The 20730-nt window shown below is 31.9% G+C and overlaps 1 protein-coding gene across 2 annotated transcripts; it reads right to left on the reverse strand.

The window, feature by feature from the left end:
- Positions 1 to 3930: 3930 nt before the first annotated feature.
- LOC107452070 (uncharacterized) lies at positions 3931 to 20730 on the reverse strand. Of its 2 annotated transcripts, XM_043041505.3 has the most exons (6): positions 20551 to 20730; positions 17552 to 17659; positions 14985 to 15218; positions 9264 to 9311; positions 6728 to 6916; positions 3931 to 4627 (listed from the first exon to the last, which is right to left on the reverse strand). In XM_043041505.3, the coding sequence occupies exons 1-6, from the start codon at positions 20582 to 20584 to the stop codon at positions 4044 to 4046; spliced, it is 1197 nt and encodes a 398-aa protein (XP_042897439.2). In that variant the 5' UTR covers positions 20585 to 20730; the 3' UTR covers positions 3931 to 4043. The 2 variants fall into 2 exon arrangements, with proteins under 2 accessions (XP_042897439.2, XP_087016447.1); XM_087160321.1 differs by lacking the exon at positions 6728 to 6916.

The raw sequence follows: 20730 nt of genomic DNA on the forward strand, positions 1-20730 counted from the left end.
TTAAACATGACAATCACTTTGTTTTGTTTTTGTCTCCTGAATACAAAATTTTTATTACATTTTCTTATCTGTTGGTTTACTCTTTCCACAGTCAGTTTTTCCCCATTTAAACAAGCAACAGAAAAAAATTATTTGCTTTAAAGTAACTCATAATTTTGTTAAGAGCTCACAAATTTTGCCATTCTTATTTTTCATCTTCACTTTTTGAATGAAAGCCCACTTAGATAACAGAGCATTAAATATCAGAAAAAATATACAAGCCTTATCATTTTTCTTCTCTTGTTGAGAGTCATCTTCAGTCATCACACCCCTAATCAGTATTTTCAGGTATTTCTGAACATCCAAATCAGCTAAAAAATAATCATAACAGAATAAAATTATTTTTTAAAACGCTAGCAGAGGTGCCAACTTTCCAAACTAGTTATCAGCAAGCCCAAGTATAATATGGAAATAATTTATTAAATTAAATTTCGAACAATTTTTAGGTGTATATACTGCGAAATTCTGTACAGTTATATTAATAAAATTATGTGGGAATTTACAATCAAGCAAAAAAAGTAGCACTTACGGAAAGGTACTAAATTAAAAAAAACTTTAGCTAGCTCTAATTGCTTTTAACCGCTACAAATTGCTAATGACAGCATTTGAGATTCGAGTTAATATTATTTTGCTTTTTTATATGAAAAGTAGTTTGAGAATCAAAATAATTGTGAGACGGGAGTAAGATTAAATTTCTTTATTTTTCTTAAAATTAATTTTTCCTCTTCCTATCAAATAATTTCTTCTAATTATTGTTCTTAGAGTTGTTTAAGGAACAGAAAAAAATAATTTTAAATTAGTTGCAAACCAAGAAAATTTCTAACACTTCGTAGCTAAGGGGAAAATAATTTATTTTAAATATTTAATCGCCGCAATGACGTGCCTCTATCCCACGCGCGTCGCTAAAATTGGAACAAAACGCAAATTCTCTTAAAACTTTTCTGTCTTACTTTTAAAAAATAATAGTCAGATGTAACCAATAACCATATTCACTAATACAACAATAGAACGCAATGAATATTTCTGGAAGACGAGTAATCTCTCCCGTCTCGATGAAAGAGTTAAACAGATTACGGAAATTCACAAAAACCAAGACTATAATCTATGAAATGAAATCATAATAGTTTGCTCCTCGGTACAATCAAAAAAAGAATTATTTTGAGTACATGCAAAAAGGAAATTCTGGTCAAATAAGAAAAGATATCAAATGCAGTCTATGGAAGAAAGCAAAATAATGAGGAAGTCTAATAAAGAAAGAAAGGAGTCTTATGCAAAAGTCATATATATATATATATATATATATATATATATATATATATATATATATATATATATATATATATATATATATATATATATATATATATATATATATATATATATATATATATATATATATATATATATATATATATATATATATATATATATATATATATATATATATAAAAAGAAATTGTATGTATATATACAGGAATTGTATATATACAAAAAGAAATTGTATGTTAATCAGATTTAAAATGCAGTGTTATTATACATATTTTCACTCATAAGCAACATTATAAACTATTATGAACCTTTTACTCAATCAGCTTGCATACTGCTACGTTAAAACATATGCATTTAGGCAGAACAAAAAAGAATAGTTATATTTGAATAAATTACAAACAATAAAATATACTGTGCGTAACCTGCTGTAACGATTCACCAGTAACGTTACCCTATACAGCGACGAGAAGTATTTCGATTTTTCTGTCTTATTGCTATGCCTACAACAATTGCCTCAAAGAATATCCTCCGACTTAAATAATGTAAGATCAGGACGCGCCTTTAGAACAAAAATAATGAAATTTAAGTTTGAAAATTGAAGCATATTTGATTAAAAGTGATAAAGCTCAATTAATAAACGTCAAGCACACTTACCAAATTTCGAAGAAACTTTCGATTGTAAACACACACGCCATTTGCCGGCTAGCACGGAACTCTGGGAAGTGAGCTAGTTGATATGAAGTGTACTTTAAACAACCTTAAAACAACCTTAGGTATAAATAAAATGATTTCATACACCTCAATAAATACCTCACTCTCTTTAGTTGAAAAAAGGTATATTTTTTATACCTCGTAAATACTTCACTCTCGTTAGTTAAAATAAGGGAAATTTTTTTATACCTCATAAATACCTCTTTTGTTACAAGTGTAAGAAAAACAACCTCGTATACCTTAGAAATCAACTCATTAGTCTGGTTGATAGCTGGTATAAATAAAATGACTTCATACAATTCAAGAAATACCTCACTCTCTTTAGATGAAAAAAGGTGTATTTTTTTATACCTCGTAAATACCTCACTCTCGTTAGTTGAAATAAGGTAATTTTTTTTACACCTTGCAAATTTTTTATACCTTAAAAACAACCTGGTATACATTAAAAACTACCTCATCATTCTGGTTGATATGAAGTGAATTTAAAACAACCTCAAAATAATCTTAGGTATAAATAAAATGACTTCATATACCTCAATAAATACCTCACTCTCTTTAGTTGAAGAAAGGAAAAAATTTTTATACCTCAAAAATACCTCTTTTGTTACAAGTATGAGGAAATCAACCTGGTATACCTTGAAAATCCCCTTATCAGTCTGATTGATTTGAAGTGAACTTAAAACAACCTCAAAATGAGCTTTATAAATAAAATGACTTCATATACCTCTATAAATACCTCACTCTCTTTAGTTGAAATAAGGTAAAAAATTTTATTCCTCAAAAATACCTCTTTTGTTACAAGTGTCAGGAAATCAACCTGGTATACCATGAAAATCACCTCATCAGCCTGGTTGATTTGAGGTTGATATTAAACAACCTCAAAATAAGCTGAAGTATTTATAAAGCAACCTCGTACATCTTAATTACAACCTTTACGAGGTATAATTTTTTTTGCTGTTTTCGCAGCAACTTTAAATATACCTCAAATCAACCTTTATACCTCAAAAATACCTCAAATCAACCTTAAATATACGTACCATAAATTTTCGTAAGGGGTTGGCTGTATAGTGGTGGGTGGGGTGGTGGTTGGTTGCGTAGTGGTGGGCGGGTTGGTGGTTGGTTGCGTAGTGGTGGGCGGGTTGGTGGTTGGCTGTGTAGTGGTAAGTGGGGTAGTGGTTGGTTGTGTAGTGGTGGGCGGGGTGCTGGTAGGCTGTGTAGTGGTAAGTGGGGTGGTGGTTCGTAATTTGTCAGTGAATCAAATGACATTTGCCAGTGAATCAAGGAAAAATAATTATCTAAAAAAATGTGCAGTAAACTCCCATAATAACTTGTTTTTAAATAAATAAAGCTTCAATATTACTGATGTCATCTTTTACATAATTGGAGAGAAAGTCAAAATTTCCCCTTGCACCCATTATCCAAATTTTAGGATCCTAGTATGAACCGTTCAGGGGAGCTATGAGTGAAGCACAGAGATAGTCGCACAAACTTTCATTTATCAGTACAGCATAGATATTGAATTCGGCAGCAAATATTTTTGTCATAAACATTTATTATATTAAGATTTATTTATATAAAGAACAGTATTTTTGATTCTTTCTACATAACTATGAACCAAAAAACCAAGTATTACGTTGAAATTAAAATAAAATAAAATGTTTCTTCTTCTTCTTCATCTTATGGCGTAGCGTAAGTTCTCATTTGTTCAGAATACACTAACTTCTGACCACACTTCTTCACTAAAGGTTTCCAATTCTTACAGAAAATGAAGAGTTTATTGCTACTTGAACTATGAGTGAAACACAAAGATAATTGAAACACAAAGATAATGAATTCTGCAGCAAACATTTATTATAAACATTATGTAATAAACATTTATTATTTATTATTATTAAACTTTATTTATATTTATATAAAGAACAGTATTTTTGGTTCTTTTTACATAACTATGAACCAAAAAACCGATTATTATGTTAAAATAAAATCAAATTAAAAATAAAATTAAAATTTTTTTTCTCATCATCTTATGGCGCAACGCAAGTTCTCATTTGTTCAGAATACACTGATTTCTGACCACACTTCTTCACTAAAGGTTTCCAATTCTTGCAGAAAATGAAGAGCTTATTGCTACTTGGATGGCGATAGGCTCCAATTGCTTCTGGGCATTCAAACCATACAGAAATCTCTCCAGTTTCTTTAATGATGCAATCCAAATCATCCTCATCACAATCTGTTTCAGGAGGCCCAGTTGGTTTTGGAGTTGGAGTGGAATGCTGTGGAGTTGTAGGTGGGGTAGTGGTTGGTTGTATAGTGGTGGGCGGGGTGGTGGTTGGCGGTGTAGTGGTAAGTGGGGTGGTGGTTGGTTGTGTAGTGGTGGGCGGGGTGGTGGTTGGTTGTGTAGTGGTGGTCGGGGTGGTGGTTGACTGTGTAGTGGTAAGTGGGGTGGTGGTTGGTTGTATAGTGGTTGGTGGGGTGCAGGTTGGCAGTGGAGTGGTAGGTGGGGTGCAGGTAGGCAGTGGAGTGATAGGTGATGTGTTGGTCGGTTGTGAGGAAGTTGTAATAGGTTCTGATGTTGCTGGTATAGGAGTTGTACCGACTGTGGTTTCACCTAAATTTATTAAAAAATTATTGTTTTATTTTGTATAAGATGTTACACAATTTTGATACATTATAAAGAAATTCCCTTCACCTGCCATATATAGAATTTCATGACCTACTTTACTTTCTATCATCTATAAACATACATACTATGTTTTATCGCAGCTGTTTTAATTTTCCTATATTAAATACGACCAACCATGGCTAACTAAGACGATAAAAAAATCATAAGTACTAAATAAAATGAAATTTATAATTTGTGTTATTTCTTTTTTTCTTTTCATGCTGCGAAACTTTTTAATGTTCAATAAAAATAATGATAAAAATGTACATAGGTTCATAGACTTAGCGATATTAGTTCATTTGAAAATTGCATGATTATCATCCCCCCCCATTGGAATGAATTTTGCATTTTCATTTATAGACAATTTACATTTTAGTATTCAGTACTTTCTATTTGAGTTGCAACATGCTGCATATCTGGGGAGCAACGATGGTTCAGTGGTTAAGACACTGGTTTATCAATGCGAAGAACTACTATTCTGTTTCAGGAGGCAACTGGAAACCCACCCATATTCAGATTGTAGGGAACCAGTTCTTTTGGGAAGTAAATCTGATCGAACGACCACGACGCAAAACTGTGGTGCCTTAATCTCTACGACACTTCTTGCATTGATTGCTTTTGACAAGCCTAAGTCATATAGCATATATTAAAAATGTTGATAAGTATCGTTAATAGTGGAAAATTTCTTTTTGTAAGGATGGGAGTGGTTGAAAGAGGATTATCTAAGATTTTCAAACACAATGTATTGGCAATCAAAATGGGTTACACATGGCTTAGAGCAGAATACTCTACCTATGGCAACACATTGCATGCTTACACCATAAGCGTGTGGAGAGTCATAGGAGAAGGAAATACGTTTCTTTGTGTCTTGTGATTTTCAAACAGATTAAAAACCTTTAGATTAGGAAACTACATTGAACATAGTTCTAAGAGAAACGCTGTGGAAAATACACTGAAGAGCCAAAAAAACTGGTATACCTGTCAAATATTGTGTAGGGAAGCACGTATCGAAAGCCCATATTGATGATGTTTCGTTGAATGTTTCGCACGCTGACACTTGTTGATGGCCCAGCATTGAAATCTGCTGCAATTTGTGGAAGGGTTGCACGTCTGTCACGTTTAATGATTCTCGTCAATCGTCGTTGATCCCGTTCTTGCGCGATCATTTTCCGACCGCAGCGATGTCGTAGATTTGATGTTTTACCGGATTTTCGATACTCACGGTATACTCGTGAAATGGTTGTACGTGAAAATCCAAATTTCATTGCTATCTCGGAGATGCTATGCCCCACCTCCCGTGTGCCGACTATAACACCACGTTCAAACTCACTTAACTCTGTATAACCTGGCATTGTAGCAACAGTAACCAATCTAAGAACTGTGCTTGACACTCGTTGTCTTATCTACGCATTGCCGATCGCAGCGCTGTACTTTGATTGGCTCCATACCCTTTTATTTGCATACTCATGACTGTACCAGTTTTTTTGGCTCTTCAGTGTATATGACAGTTGAATACGAAAAGTATTCAGAATGGGGAAAATATCGCAGTACATTTTTATACTACTGAGAAAAGGAAGACAGGGAAGGGTCAAGACACGGAACCGGTCTTCTCCCTAGATGTCGTACATATTTGGGGCATTTAGGGCCCTTGAAGCCCCAAATAATTACCTGACAACAGACGCAACAAATATCTTGAATTATGGTTGTGACTCTAGTGATGCCCAATAAAATGCAATTTAAAAAATATGTTTTTTTTGTTGATAAAAATTAGTGATGGCATGAAATTTGAAGAAGAAATGGAAAGTGTTTCATTTTTAGAAGTAATATTTGAAGAAAAATTAATGTATACTTCATTGTATAATAAAAGCGTATTCGCTTGATCGCTAGATATTTTAAATTATCCTTCGTTATTTCGTAGGGGCAACTTGGCAGGGTGCCCTACCCAGTTAATTATATAGCTAGGGTTCCTCAAAGTCTATCTACCTGGAATTAAAGTGAATATTGTAAATATTTGTATGATCACCCGGAAAAAAACTCTTTCATTACTTATCGGTCTTTTTCTTGATCCACAGTCCACTTCCCTTTCTGGTTTGCACCGTTTCCTGACTCTGTCAAAAAGAAAATTCTTCTCGCAACTCTTCAAACTTTTTTTAAAGAAGGCGCATTTGTAGTATTTGGAACAGTCATTTGGATCAGCATAAATTCCCACGAAACTTTTACACTTGAATGGAGCTGCTGTAACATACAGAAAACACACTATTTACCTTAAAAGAATATTTTTATGTAAACTGTGCCGGACATTAAAATAAAAAACTATTTGCTGCTCAAGTTTTGTTTACAAATTTGACTTTTAAATTTTTTTCAGAAACTATATTAACAGTTTTAAACTACTTCATCTGTTCGCATGTGAATGAAAATGTCATGTTTTTTACTTATTTTTATTGCATCAACGACAATAACATTATAGCTGAAGTTTTTATTGAATGCAATGTTCGAATTTCGATATTTAGTTGGAAAATTCCGTACAATAACGTATTTTTGACGGGTTTGTTAGAATATAGTGATTTACTCAAGTCTGTGTCCCGGGTGTATCAAAAATGACCATTGATTTGAAAATCAATAATAATAATAATAATAAAATTAAAGAAAAACTTAAGGAGATATATGTAAGATTTTTTTTTTCTGATTTGAACGTAGTATATATATTTTCACCAAAACTCAAAATTAGTTACACTATTTGATGAAGCTATTTGAGAAAATTAATAATAGTAACTAATTCAGTGTGCTCAAGTGCATGAAAGTTTCATGTTGGTATTTACTTATTTTTATGGCAACTTACTTTACTTATTTTAGGTTTTTACTTCTAATTCTTTTCTTACTTATTTTTATTATTATTTTAATGTTTTGTTTTTACGTATAATTTAAATTAGGAAACTACACAGTCCAGTCACATTAATATGACCACCTGTCAAAAGCCAGAATAACCACATTTGGCAGAGTGGACTGCTGCGAGATGTGCAGGAAGAGAGCCAGTTAGGTTTCTGAAGGTGTTCACTGGGATGTTGAGCCATACCGACCCCAGTGCCATAGCCAACTGCGTTAGATTACGCGGTTGAGGATATGTGGCGCGAGCAACCGATAGAGGTGGTCCCACAGATTCTCGATTGGGTTTAAATCCGATGAGTTTGCTGGCCAGGGAAGTACGTTAAACTCATCCTTGTGCTCTTCGTACCACGCACAAACACTGTGAGCTGTATGACACCTTGCATTATCCCGCTGGTAGATGCCATCATTCTAAAGAAAAATCATTCGCATGTAGGGGTGAACATGATCCGCAAGGGCAGATGCGTACTTGTGCTGATCCATCGCTCCTTTCACAATGATGAGTGCACCCAGTGAATGCCAGGAAAATATACTCCAAACCATAATGCTCCCTCCTCCAGCCTGGATCCTTCCGGCAATTGTTGCAGGGTGTTTGTTTTCAGACGTTTCATGCCGTATACGCCAACGTACATCTGTCCGATGGAGCATAAAAAGTGATTAATCGGCAAAAACCACCTGTCGCCATTCTGTGGGCGTCCCGTTGCGGTACTGGCATGCAAATTCCAGCCTTCGTCGCCGATAAACAGCAGTCAGAACAGATGCATTAACCAGGCATCTGCTACGGAGGCCAATGCGCAGCAATATTCGCTGAACCGTTTTTGAGGATACACACTTGGTAGCCCTTGGCCCGAAAGCCAATAGTCATGCCCTTTTGGACGTCGGATAAATCGCTACGTTTTTGCACTACGCCAACACTTGAAATGCTTTCCGATGCCCTAGGACATCCTTTATATACACTCTACTGTAATATGCTGCCACCTGCCTTCTGTGATTGGTTATTTCACGTTGACGTCGAAGGTAGGTGGTGGTCACATTAACGTGACTGGACTGTGTATATGTAGCTGAAAAATGCATGGAACATACTTCTAAAAGAAAGCATCCAGTAAATTTTAAAAAAAAATTATTTGCGGCAATTAAATACGAAAAATATTAAGAAGAGTGAATATCTAAGTACATTCATCTACAACTGAGAAGAGGAGGGGAGGCAAAGAGGGAGGTTCAAGACGTAACCCCAGATAGCTTATTCGAGATTTAGGATCACGAATAGTGGTTTACTAAGTCTGCGATTCGGGTGTATCAAAAATGACCATTGACTTGAAAATCAATAAAAGAAAAAATGGAAGCAGATCGATATGTAAGATTTGCTTTTTTTTATTTATCTGATTGTAAGATTTATATTTACATCAAAACTCAAAATTAGTTACATGATTTGATAATAGATGAAATCTCTGAATGATGAACTCTAAAAAAATGTTAATTGTAAAAAGCACCATTACTTGCAGCGACAATGTGGTTTGGCCAAAGTACAAATTAAGTAGGAATCAGTGTAAGTATTTCAGTGTAGCAAAATGCACTCTTTTAGTTTTCCTCTAATCAGCAATTCAGGAAGTTTTTTTTTAAGCAAATGTAATGAAACTTTTTCAATTTATTTTTTATTTCAAAATGATGTGCTATGAAAAAAATAAACAAAAACACTTACCGCTAGGAGTTGTGGTTCCAATTACATCATTCGTCGTTTTTTTGTCATCTGGAAAAATAATTTTTTTGTTTCACGAACGAGATACAAAGATGACTTTGATGCAATTCTAGACAACGAGCAATAATAATAATAAAAAATGATGCATAAAATATCTCCTTTTACTAAAGTACATTTTACAAAATTTGTGTCAACATAGATGAGAGATCACAAATAAATATTTAAGCAAGGAGAAAACACAAACACCTTATCAAAATTCGCTGATACAAAGCAGGACTACAAAACCAGTTGGCTATAGGAAGCTTGAAATTTTCATTGATAGAATTGCCTGGGAGATTATATCTTTTCCTTGTTTTGTTTACCGGCTCTTTATATTTTTTTCCATGTCTTTTTTTAACTATGCATACAAATATATATATATATATATATATATATATATATATATATATATATATATATATATATATATATATATATATATATATATATACACAGTCCAGTCACATTAATGTGACCACCTGTCAAAATCCAGAATAACCACCCTTGGCAGAGCAAACCGCTACGAGACGTGCAGGAAGAGAGTCAATTAGGTTTCTGAAGGTGTTCACTGGGATGTTCAGCCATGCCGACTCCAGTGCCGTGGCCAGCTGCGCTAGATTACGCGGTTGAGGATCCATGGAGCGAACAACCCGATCGAGGTGGTTCCACAGATTCTCGATTGGGTTTAAATCCGATGAGTTTGCTGGCCAGGGGAGTACGGTAAATTCATCCTGGTGTTCTTCGAACCACGCACATGCACTGCGAGCTGTATGACACCTCGCATTGTCCTGGTGGTAGATGCCATCATTTTGAGGAAAAATCATTTGCATGTAGGGGTGGACGTGGTCCGCAAGGACAGATACGTACTTGTACTGATCCATAGTGCCTTCCACAATGATGAGTGCACCCAATGAATGCCAGGAAAGCATTCCCCAAACCATAACGCTCCCTCTTCCAGCCTGCAGCCTTCCGGCAATTGTTGCAGGGTGCTTGCTTTCAGACGTTTCACGCCGTATACGCCAACGTCCATCTGTCCCATGGAGCTAAAATGTGATTAATCGGAAAAAGCCACCTGTTATCACTCTGTGGACGTCCAGTTGCGGTACTGGCGTGCAAATTCCAGCCTTCGTCACCGATGAACAGCAGTCAGCATGGGTGCATTAACCAGGCGTCTGTTGCGGAGGCCCATGCGCAGCAACGTTTGCTGAACAGTTGTTGAGGATACACTTTTGGTAGCCCCTTGGTTCATTTGGGCGGTCAGTTGCTGAACAGTTGCACGTCTATTCGTCTGAACGCATCTCCGTAGCTTTCGTTCGCCTGTGCCATCTTTGGCCCGTGGTGCACCACATGTGCCACGCCGCTTGTTTTGTATAGTGCCATTTTGCCATGAACGGTATACTTTTACCACGGCGGCACGCGAACAGTTCACAAAATCAGTCGTTTCCGAAATGCTTCCACCCTTGGTCCGAAAGCCAATAATCATGCCCTTTTGGACGTCGGATAAATCGCTACGTTTCTGCATTGCGCCAACGACTGAAATGCTTTTCGATGCCCTAGGACATCCAATATATACATTACACTGTAATGTGCTGCCACATGCACTCTGTGATTGATTATTTCACGTTGACGTCGAAAGTAGGTGGTGGTCACATTAATGTGACTGGACTGTGTATATATATATATATATATATATATATATATATATATATATATATATATATATATATATATATATATATATATATATATATATATATATATAATACAAAAATTATGAATACTTTTGTATTAATAAAAAAATTAAGACTCCTTCGGTTTCATAAAGTGTCTTTGTTAAAGAGTAAGCGTAGAGATATTCTATTTTGGGAATTCAAGGCTGAAAACATACCATTGAGTTATAATTAGATTTATATTTCAAAGGAGGAGTTATTTTTAGAATCATGTTCCTCTTTCACTTCCATATTAGGAAGCATTAAATGATTTTCCATAATGCGTAGAATTACAAAGGTATGTACGACTGGAACCTAATTACATCAATCTCTGTAGGTATTTAATGCGAGACCGAATGTTTTCACATGTCTCTTGCTGAATAACGTGTTCCAATAAACATCTGACGGAGACTCGTCCACACCCCCTCCCTTGTGGAGTGGGGATGTGAACTGTTATAACCATCAGCCTAACTTTAAATAAACATTTTTATAACGCATTCTGGCTTATGACTGCATTATTAAAGATGAATACAACAATGATAACAGGGATGTAGCCCTGTTATTATATATATATATATATATATATATATATATATATATATATATATATATATATATATATATATATATATATATATATATATATATATATATATATATATATATATATATATATATATATATATATATATATATATATATGGGTGATTCTTAGGAAACATGACAATTCGGACCAAAAAATTTCCACGAATTTAAAGTCTTCAGAATAATTTAAAATATTTATTTAGTTACATTTATTAATATCTTACAAACAGTAGTGTAGTTTATTAACATTTGCTCAAGAAAAAAATAAAATAGAAATTCACCCCATTTCGAATGCCAGGGAAATGACGCATTAGCTTAGAAATTTAAAAAAACAGTCATTTTAAACTATTAGTAAGTAACAAACCCTATGCCTTTATGTTAGGTGGACTATGAATAGCTTAAATTAATTCTTTTATCTACTGTTGAAAATCTACTGTTGTTGCTGATATGTACAGAATAAAATTGTGTAATATAATCAATCATTAAATAAATAAATAACTTTGATTACGTTCAATCTTATTACAATCATACATGAACTTGGTATTAGGTTAATATTTGCTTTCCCTCTTTACAGTATTAGCAGTTTAAAAAAAATGCGCTGGTATTCATAAGCCAGGAAAATGACAACCAGAATAATGACAAATTCGCCATTTCATGGCATGTAACTTTACTTCAATTTAATATTTTGGCCTAAGACGTTTATATTCTGCAGAAAACAACAAGATTTCCTAAAATAACTCAGATAAATCTATGTACTTTATGTTCAATGATTTCAAGAAGCCAGGAAAATGTCAACATACTCACCTTGAAATATTTTTTGAAATAGATTTTGAACCAGAAAGTTGGTTCTTTATTCATGCAACAAGACATGTTAACGAGAATTAAAACGAATTTTATACCTAAAATTTTTTTCTCACATAATTTTTTTCAAGTGTGTTTCTGAAATCACTGATATTGATACCATAATGTGCAGATTAATTTTAATGTAAATTTAAATCCCATTTTTTTCTGTTATCGATGTATTTTGTACTGTATGTTGCAATTTACCACACATTCTAAGCTTAAAAATTACTTCTGCAATAAAGAGAAATAGAAGCAGTTACCATTATTTCCAAAAATTTTTATGCTTCTTACTCTCATAATGCAAAAATTATTCGATAATAAAAATTCGAAATTTCATGCACATTTAACAAAACATTTAAAGAACATTTTGAAATGAAAATGTTATTTTTGTATGAATCGATTGGCTTTTGAATCATTAAAATGTTTTGCAAATAAAGTTACAAGTGAATTTTTTGCATCCACGTATTCTATCTAAAGATATCATGCCCCGTTTTGAAGGAACTTCGAAATGGTTATGCCCATTAAATTGCGAAATTCGAATTTTTTTAATTGTTACATAGTATAATTTTACAGACCAAAAAAGGGCAATTTTAAACAGGGGACTTGATGTTAATATGTATTATAAATAAATACAAAGAGGCTTTTAAAATTTCTCCTTATGATTCCTTTTTCTTCTTAAAGATGTTTTAACGTGAAAATTTATGCTCGGCAAAATGCTAATTTCTCCATTTGAGAAAAATAGTTCATTGGCTTGAAACATAAAATTCAAACAATATAGCTAAAATTTGTAATGATTTTTCAATTTATTTTTCTTAAATTTTGTATTTTGACATTTCAAATTGCATTCTTTTAAATGATGGAAAATTGTATACTTTATATTTCTGAAGTTTTTCGACTCTCATTAACCCTTTCAGTCCCAGTGATTCCAATTGGAATCATTACATTTAAGATTTTTTATCTGCTTACCTAAAACTCCATTTGATTTGAAATAGGCGGTATTTTAATCTATAAACATTCCTCTAGCGAAATATATTTTTATTTTTCACCTATAAATGGCGGCACTACATGTGTTTGTGATTGAAATGATACTTGTTTCGGTTTTGTTCAAATCCATAAAAGTTATTGAAATAAAATATCTTTTTGAGGCATTTTAAATTAAAGAATATTTTTAAATATTTCATTTTAATTTATTTAAATGTTCATAAATAGTATTTCAACAACTTTTAACAATTTTCAATTTGAAAATTTATTGCTTTTATTTATTGAAAAGTTATGATTCCAAATGGAATCAGTGGGAGTTGAGTACAACTCTATATCATTCTCTAATGCGTTGTTTATTTTGAATTTATATCGTTTTTCTTTGCTCTTTCTTATTACTTTTTCAAGTTTTACTAAGATTTTGGGATAAAAAAGACTTATTTCTTTTTGTCATTATTTTTCCTGATGCCAAAGCAAAAAGCAGAGGCTTTATATATTGATAAAGCGGTTCATTTGCTTATGAATGGAGACTTGTCTGATATCGAAATAGAAGACTTGGATTCAGATGAAGAAACTAGTGATAATGTTCTAGGTGATATATCAATGGAATCTAAAGTTAATTACAACTCAATTGATGCACCCAGGGCCGGATTAACCTATAGACACACTAGGCACGTGCCTAGGGCCGACGAAATTCAGGGGGGGGGGAGGAGGGGAGGGCCCAAGAACGGCTATGCCCAGGGTTACGAAAGGTATAATCCGGCTCTGGATGCACCCCAATGCATACCTGTCTTAACAATACTAAGAACTGTTTTAAAACATTTCATGTAAAATAAATAAGTAATACTGAGAAATAATAAGGTTCTCATCTAACCATATCAATAATGATGAAAATTGGTTCAATTTTTTTCAATGTGTAATAAATATAATAGTGCCAAATATTTCTTGCAGAATAGTTATAATTTATTTAGTTATTAAAAAATACCCCTTTTATATAGTTATAAATCTTTAAATAATGCATAATATATATTCAAAAACTTTTCTAGTGATTTTCGTCCTTCACTACTTTATTCCCAATGATGCCATTTGGAATCATTTAAAATTTTATTAAAGAAATTAAAAAAAAAATTATGTTTGTTTTGTTCTTTTGAATGCAAAATGAGTCTGTTTTACAAATTTCAGATTTTTTTATTGAAAAATAAATATTTGGGACTGAAAGGGTTAAAGAAAGTAATAATAAATGTTTACTAAAATTTATATTTCGCATAAAATTATCTTTAGAAAAACGAATAGGAATTAATTGATATGATTGGAATTGCATGCAAACTTTTTTCAATTCGTTTAAAAAAAAATTGGGATACAGTCAAATACGAAGGAACCAAGGTTAACACTAAAGGATCCAAAACTCAAAATTCCTCTGACCCCCTACTGGCACTTGAATTCACTGATAGTTTGCTCTCCCCCTCCAATAAGAAAAACCGGGTATTCAGCAAGTATATTCTATAAAATAAGAAATAGGAATTTGATTAGTGCAGTGGAAAAATATCTATTGAATTTGATAATAACTCACCACTTCCGTCATCACATATGGCAATATTGAATGGAAGACATACTTTTCTGTACCTATCAAAATGGGTCCTTCTTTGACAGGGTTTCCACTTGGATTTCCAATTGTTACACATGAAATATGCTGAGCAGTCTTCAATATCGGAGAAGGTACCGTAAGACGATGGACATTTGAAGTTCCTTTTATACTTGTCTCGGTCTCTGTTCCAATCCCAATCTCTGCCCCATTCTATAATATCTAAAGTATAAAAATATGAAAAAAATTATGCAATATAAATAAAAAATTTATTTGGATATGGGGTAATATCGCACTCGAGGATGAATAAATAAGCTTTTATGAATAATTCCTTTAATACAAATGTGGTAAAAGTCTTACAATATGTTTCTATAAGTAATGGTTAATTAATTGTAATTTTCAACCCCTACCCTCATCCCCAAGTAGGATAATCATTTTAATCATCCCCACAATTACCTTCTTCCTCTTCCCGCACAAAATTTCGATACTATAAAATTGCTTTGTGAATACCAAACAGTTATAATCATGATTTAGAAATATTAGTTTGTCCATAATTTCTTGGTCGGAAAACTCCCTGGATTTGAGTTATTCTAACCGAAAACTGAAGGACTCTTAACCTCGTAGAGCAGCTGAAGCTGAAGTCGCTTGGCTCCACTCCTCTGTAAATACTTCTACCCCCCCCCCAGAACCTCAGTGATTCATTTATATCTTTGCTTTTTGAGCGTTTTTCAGTAGCCCACTCTGTGAAAGGGGTTATTCTGGCTTAAACTCTGCATCAGGGATAAAATCTTTGTTTCCAGGTTAATTCTGAACAAGCGAAACGATTCCGTATCTTGTTTATAAAACACAGTAAATCTGGTTAATCCTGAATGTGTAAAACAATTCCGTATCTTGATTAGAAAATTCTGTAAATAGTGTAATTTTGAACGAGCAGAATGAATCAGTATCTTGGTTAGAAAAGAATAAAATTCTGTACCAGCGAAACGATTCCATATGTTGGATAATAACTTCTGTAAACTGGTCATTTCTGTAAGTAGGACAATTCTAGACAAGCAAAACGATCAGTATCGTGGATGGAAAATTCTGAAAACGGCGTAATTTGATACAAATAAAGAGAGGTTCATCATTTATCAAGTCTTTTTTTTAAATTAATAAAATACTGTTTGCATACTGTTGTACTATGCTAGAAAAAAATACGTCAAATATTTTTTTTTGATTAGATTTTTCATAAACATCACATGCTGTTGGACATTTTATTAGATTTTGTTTTTAAAAAATCCTTTTTTTTTTCGTTACATAAATTCAAAGTAACTGAGAAAGATTTTTTTTTTAGACAGAAAAAAACGTATTATGAAAACATATATTATTCCCAAATATGACCAAGATAACCTTTAGTTTTTTGAGGAAATCAGCCGTGTCAGCCGTTCATGCATAAACATGATTTTTTTCATATCTTTGACAAAAAGGTTTCAGAAGCATTTAATTTTCATTGGGCATTAATCGAATTTTAATTAGAAATTTTCATTTATTCACGATGTTATGATTTTGTGAAGGAAATTTTATTTCTATTTGATGTTAGAAAATTTTATGTGGGAAATTTTTGCCTCACAAAATGGTTTAAAATTTCATGTAGGAAGCTTTCATTTTCACAGAATGTCACAAAATTTAATTTTAGGATTTTCCTCCTCCATAGGATGTCGTAAAATTTTATATTAAATTTATCATCCTTGGGCTAATATACAACTTTATAGAGTTTTTATTACCTTTTCAGATTGTGATAAAACTTTGAATCGAAATTTTTCTTTTTTATAAGATTTAAAAAAAAAAATATTCAAGTATTCTTAATTTTCACAGGTTGTTATGACACTTTTTGCAAGTTCTTTTTTGTATCTTTCATGCAGTGTTGTAAAATATTTTGTCGAGACTTTTCACTTTTATAAGATTATATAAAATTTTGTATTAGGATTTTTCACCTTCATAGAATAATATTATAAAATTTTATGTATAAATTTTCTCTTTTTTTATATGGGTAGTTTGTGCGTATTATAAACGTTTATATTAGAATTTTCCCTTTCCCGAGATCATTAAAGATTTATGAAGATTTTTCAAAATTAAAAACTTTTATCGAATTTTATATCAGAATTTTCTTTTTTCATCGAAAGTTAAAAAGTTTTACATTGAAATTATTTCTTTTCAAGGAATGTTATGAAATTTAATATGGGGATTTTTCTCCTGCATGGATTGGTATAAGATTTTATGCACTGAAAGATTTGCCTTTGAGAGAATGTTATCAAATTTTATATAGGAATTTTTTACCTTCAAAGGATGTTATTAACTTTGATATAGAGTTCTTTTTCATGTTGTTTGGCTTAAAAGAAAAGAAAGCTTCATATAAAGGATAATACTGATCGGGATGCAAATCATATGAGATAGTAAAAAAGTACTATGAGACAGCAAAAAAAAAACAAAACACAAATACACTAACGAAGTAATAATGCATGGTAATCATTCAAGATATTAAGTAATGTAATAATTATTTATAAAACAAAACTTACTGTTACTTTCTTCGGAACTCTCTTCAGAGCTGCTTCTAGATTTTATAGCTGAAGCATCCACATGTGAATCCAATGAAAAGACACCAATAGTTAAGCACAACACAGCGCCTGGACAAGCAGAATTTTATGTACAATTTTTAGAATGCATTATTGAAAATTTTCACTCAGCAACAAAAGACTATACCATTAAATTTGAGTTTTTAAATCAAATTTTTTAGAAAGTTGAATATATTAATCATTAATTTAGAAATATTTGCTTGTAGAATGTAACATTTCCCCTTGAAGAGGTTAAGATATATTCATAAAGTAAAATTTGAGTATTTTGAACTGATTTTACTTCATAATTTTTTAAAAAAGTTTAATAATATGACATTTCATATTTTTGCAAATTTGAAAGAATAATTTTTTTTAAATGTATGAAAACATCAAAAAGTAGAAAAACAGTTTTTTCCATAACGAGGAAACCACTTTATTTAAAAAACTTAACCTTAATAACCTAAATATATATTTTCAGAATGAGTATCAAAAATAAATTAAAATAAAGTTTACAAGGTTAGGTGTCACAAATAAATACACTGAGAAAAAAGAAACTGGTACACCTGCTTGATGGTGTGTAACCTGACAATGAGTCCATGCTATATCTTGAAGTGACATGGATTCACTGAATGCTCGGTTGAACAAGTTGTCTTACAGAATTGTTCGCTAATACTAGCGTCTCTCTCCATATATTTTAAAATTAGTGTCAAAAGTGAATTAAATTAAAGTATGTGCCTCAGGGGTCGCAAATAAATATATCGAGAAAAAAAACTGCTACACCATCCTGATGCTCTGTAATGAGACCACGTCATGTCCTGGCGTGACATGGATTCACTGATTGTTGCTGGAAGGCATTTTGGAGTTAATTCATACTGACTGTGAATCCTGCAGGTCTGCAAAATTCATATATCATGCTGGTCATCTCTAAGGAATTGCACTTTGCTAGACCATGCCAAATGATCTTCCACGTCTGCAGATTCAGGTGTTCAGTCTAAAGATAATGCTACTGTGTAGCAACTCTCAACGTGTAGAGGTGTCTCATTGTCCTTCTGGTGTTGTTAAACTCCTTCGGACTTTGAAATGAACATGAATGGGCAGAGATGAGTGAATAGAATACTTAACTACCAGTCAAGACACATGTCAGGGATTTCATATCCTGCCAATTGCATTCTCACCAAATCAAGAAGAATTTCCACTAGCCTGGGCATTTCCTTTTTGACATGAAAGATCCATAATTCATGACATTAACTTCATATTTATGCACATACATACATTCGATACAGTTTGAAGCGAGACTCGGCAGTCCAGACAACGTGTTTTTGGCTATCCATGAACAGTTCAATTGATGAATCCTTATCAATAATGTTTTCTTTAATAGTTCAGCCACTGACACTTACTGATGTCCAGCATTGAAATAAGTGACAATTTGAGGAAGGGTTTAATGTCTGCCATGCTTAATGAGTCTCATCAATCATCGAAGGTCTCATTCCTTCACAATCCATCCAACTATTAAGAGGATCCAGATTTTCTGTTTTACCGAATTCTTAACATTCACTTCCCATTTATAAAATGGTCTTCTTAGATAACTTTAAACATCTTATACATTTTTTAAAACATGTTTAGAGTTATAAAGATTTTTAAAAAAAATTTCCCGGTTCGAATTTATTGTTTTGTGTAATATAAGAGAAGTGTCCGGTGTTTTACTGTCATATCAGTTACCCAATATAATCATTTTAAACTACCCAAAAAATGACACTACCGCCTTTCTAATACTGCTTTCATGAATCAATATTGAAAATAATCATTTTAAAAAACAATCTGGAGATAAAAGATTACTTTAGAAGATTTTTGAATTTTAGAAATGTTTTATGGTGCTCAGAAAGCTTCCAACATTTTAAATATAATTAGTAAAGCTTTACTAACTGATTGTCATATACAAATTAAGTTCTGTGTACCATATATGAACCATGATATCTTAATATAAATGTTAACGCGTAATAAAAATATAATTTTTTGTAAGCGTTAACGTTAAAGAGAAAAAAATTCAATCATGCAGAATTTTAACGAATTTTTTTAGTTCAAAATTGACTTATAAGATTTCCTCCTAGCGAAATTTGAATGAACATGAAAAGAAGAACCCTACTTAGATGCTAAGATAGTATATTGAAAATTGATTATTTAAGTTGGTTTCTGAAACTCAAAATCTAAGTCTCGCATCTGATATATCATTCATAAAAATTAAACGATTATACAAAATGATACTTAAAGTAACATGTAGAAAAAAAAATACTTAAAATGTTCATTCATTCCTTTGTTTGTTCAAATATTTCCTGCAAATTTTCTTTAAAAAGTTCGTTCCTACAGATAATTATTTAAATTGGGTTCTGTAACCCGAAATCTAATTCTCGTATCTAATATGTGATTGACAAAAATTAAATAGTTATTAAAAATTTAAAGATGATGGTGAAAATAATGAATAGAAATTTTTTTAAAAATGTTTACCCTTAAAAAACAAATTCATTAAGAAAATCATACATCCGAAGTCAATAAAATCGAAGCTTTATGATTTACTATTAGTTAATGATATTTCAAATAAAAGACAAAATAGTAATATCAATACTTTAATATAGTGTTTCATTAACTAAATATTAACACTACTTGAACAAAATGCTTTCAACATTTTAATATTTTTCAAATTCTGAAACTATAAGAAATCTTGTTGAATAGTTCTCGTAATATTAAGAAATAAATGCATACATATTTAATATTACGCATGAAGTATTTCCCCCATGACTCATTAGGTTTTTAAAGTTTTTTTTAGTTCTCCAGTATATAAATATTATTTGCAGTTGTCTGTATTTCATTATGTAATCAAGTGTATGCAGCGAATTGATTTTTTTAATGAGAACTTCATTTTTTAAATGAAATTTAAATTAAATAAATCTAAATACAAGTAAGCTTACCGATAATTAGTTTCGAATTCAAGTATTCCACCATTTTCGTGTCAATCTTTCAAAAATTGTTATTCCAAAATGAATAAATTATTTTCAATCACTATAAATATTAATACTTGAAAAAAAATTTAAAAATACATTTAAAAATAAAGAAAAAAGTCAAATTTGGAGATAAAGATAAGAAACAAT

Source organism: Parasteatoda tepidariorum, chromosome 1, assembly GCF_982258835.1.
Source record: "Parasteatoda tepidariorum strain Cologne lab strain chromosome 1, Ptep-v5.0, whole genome shotgun sequence".
NCBI classification, from domain to species: Eukaryota; Metazoa; Arthropoda; class Arachnida; order Araneae; family Theridiidae; genus Parasteatoda; species Parasteatoda tepidariorum.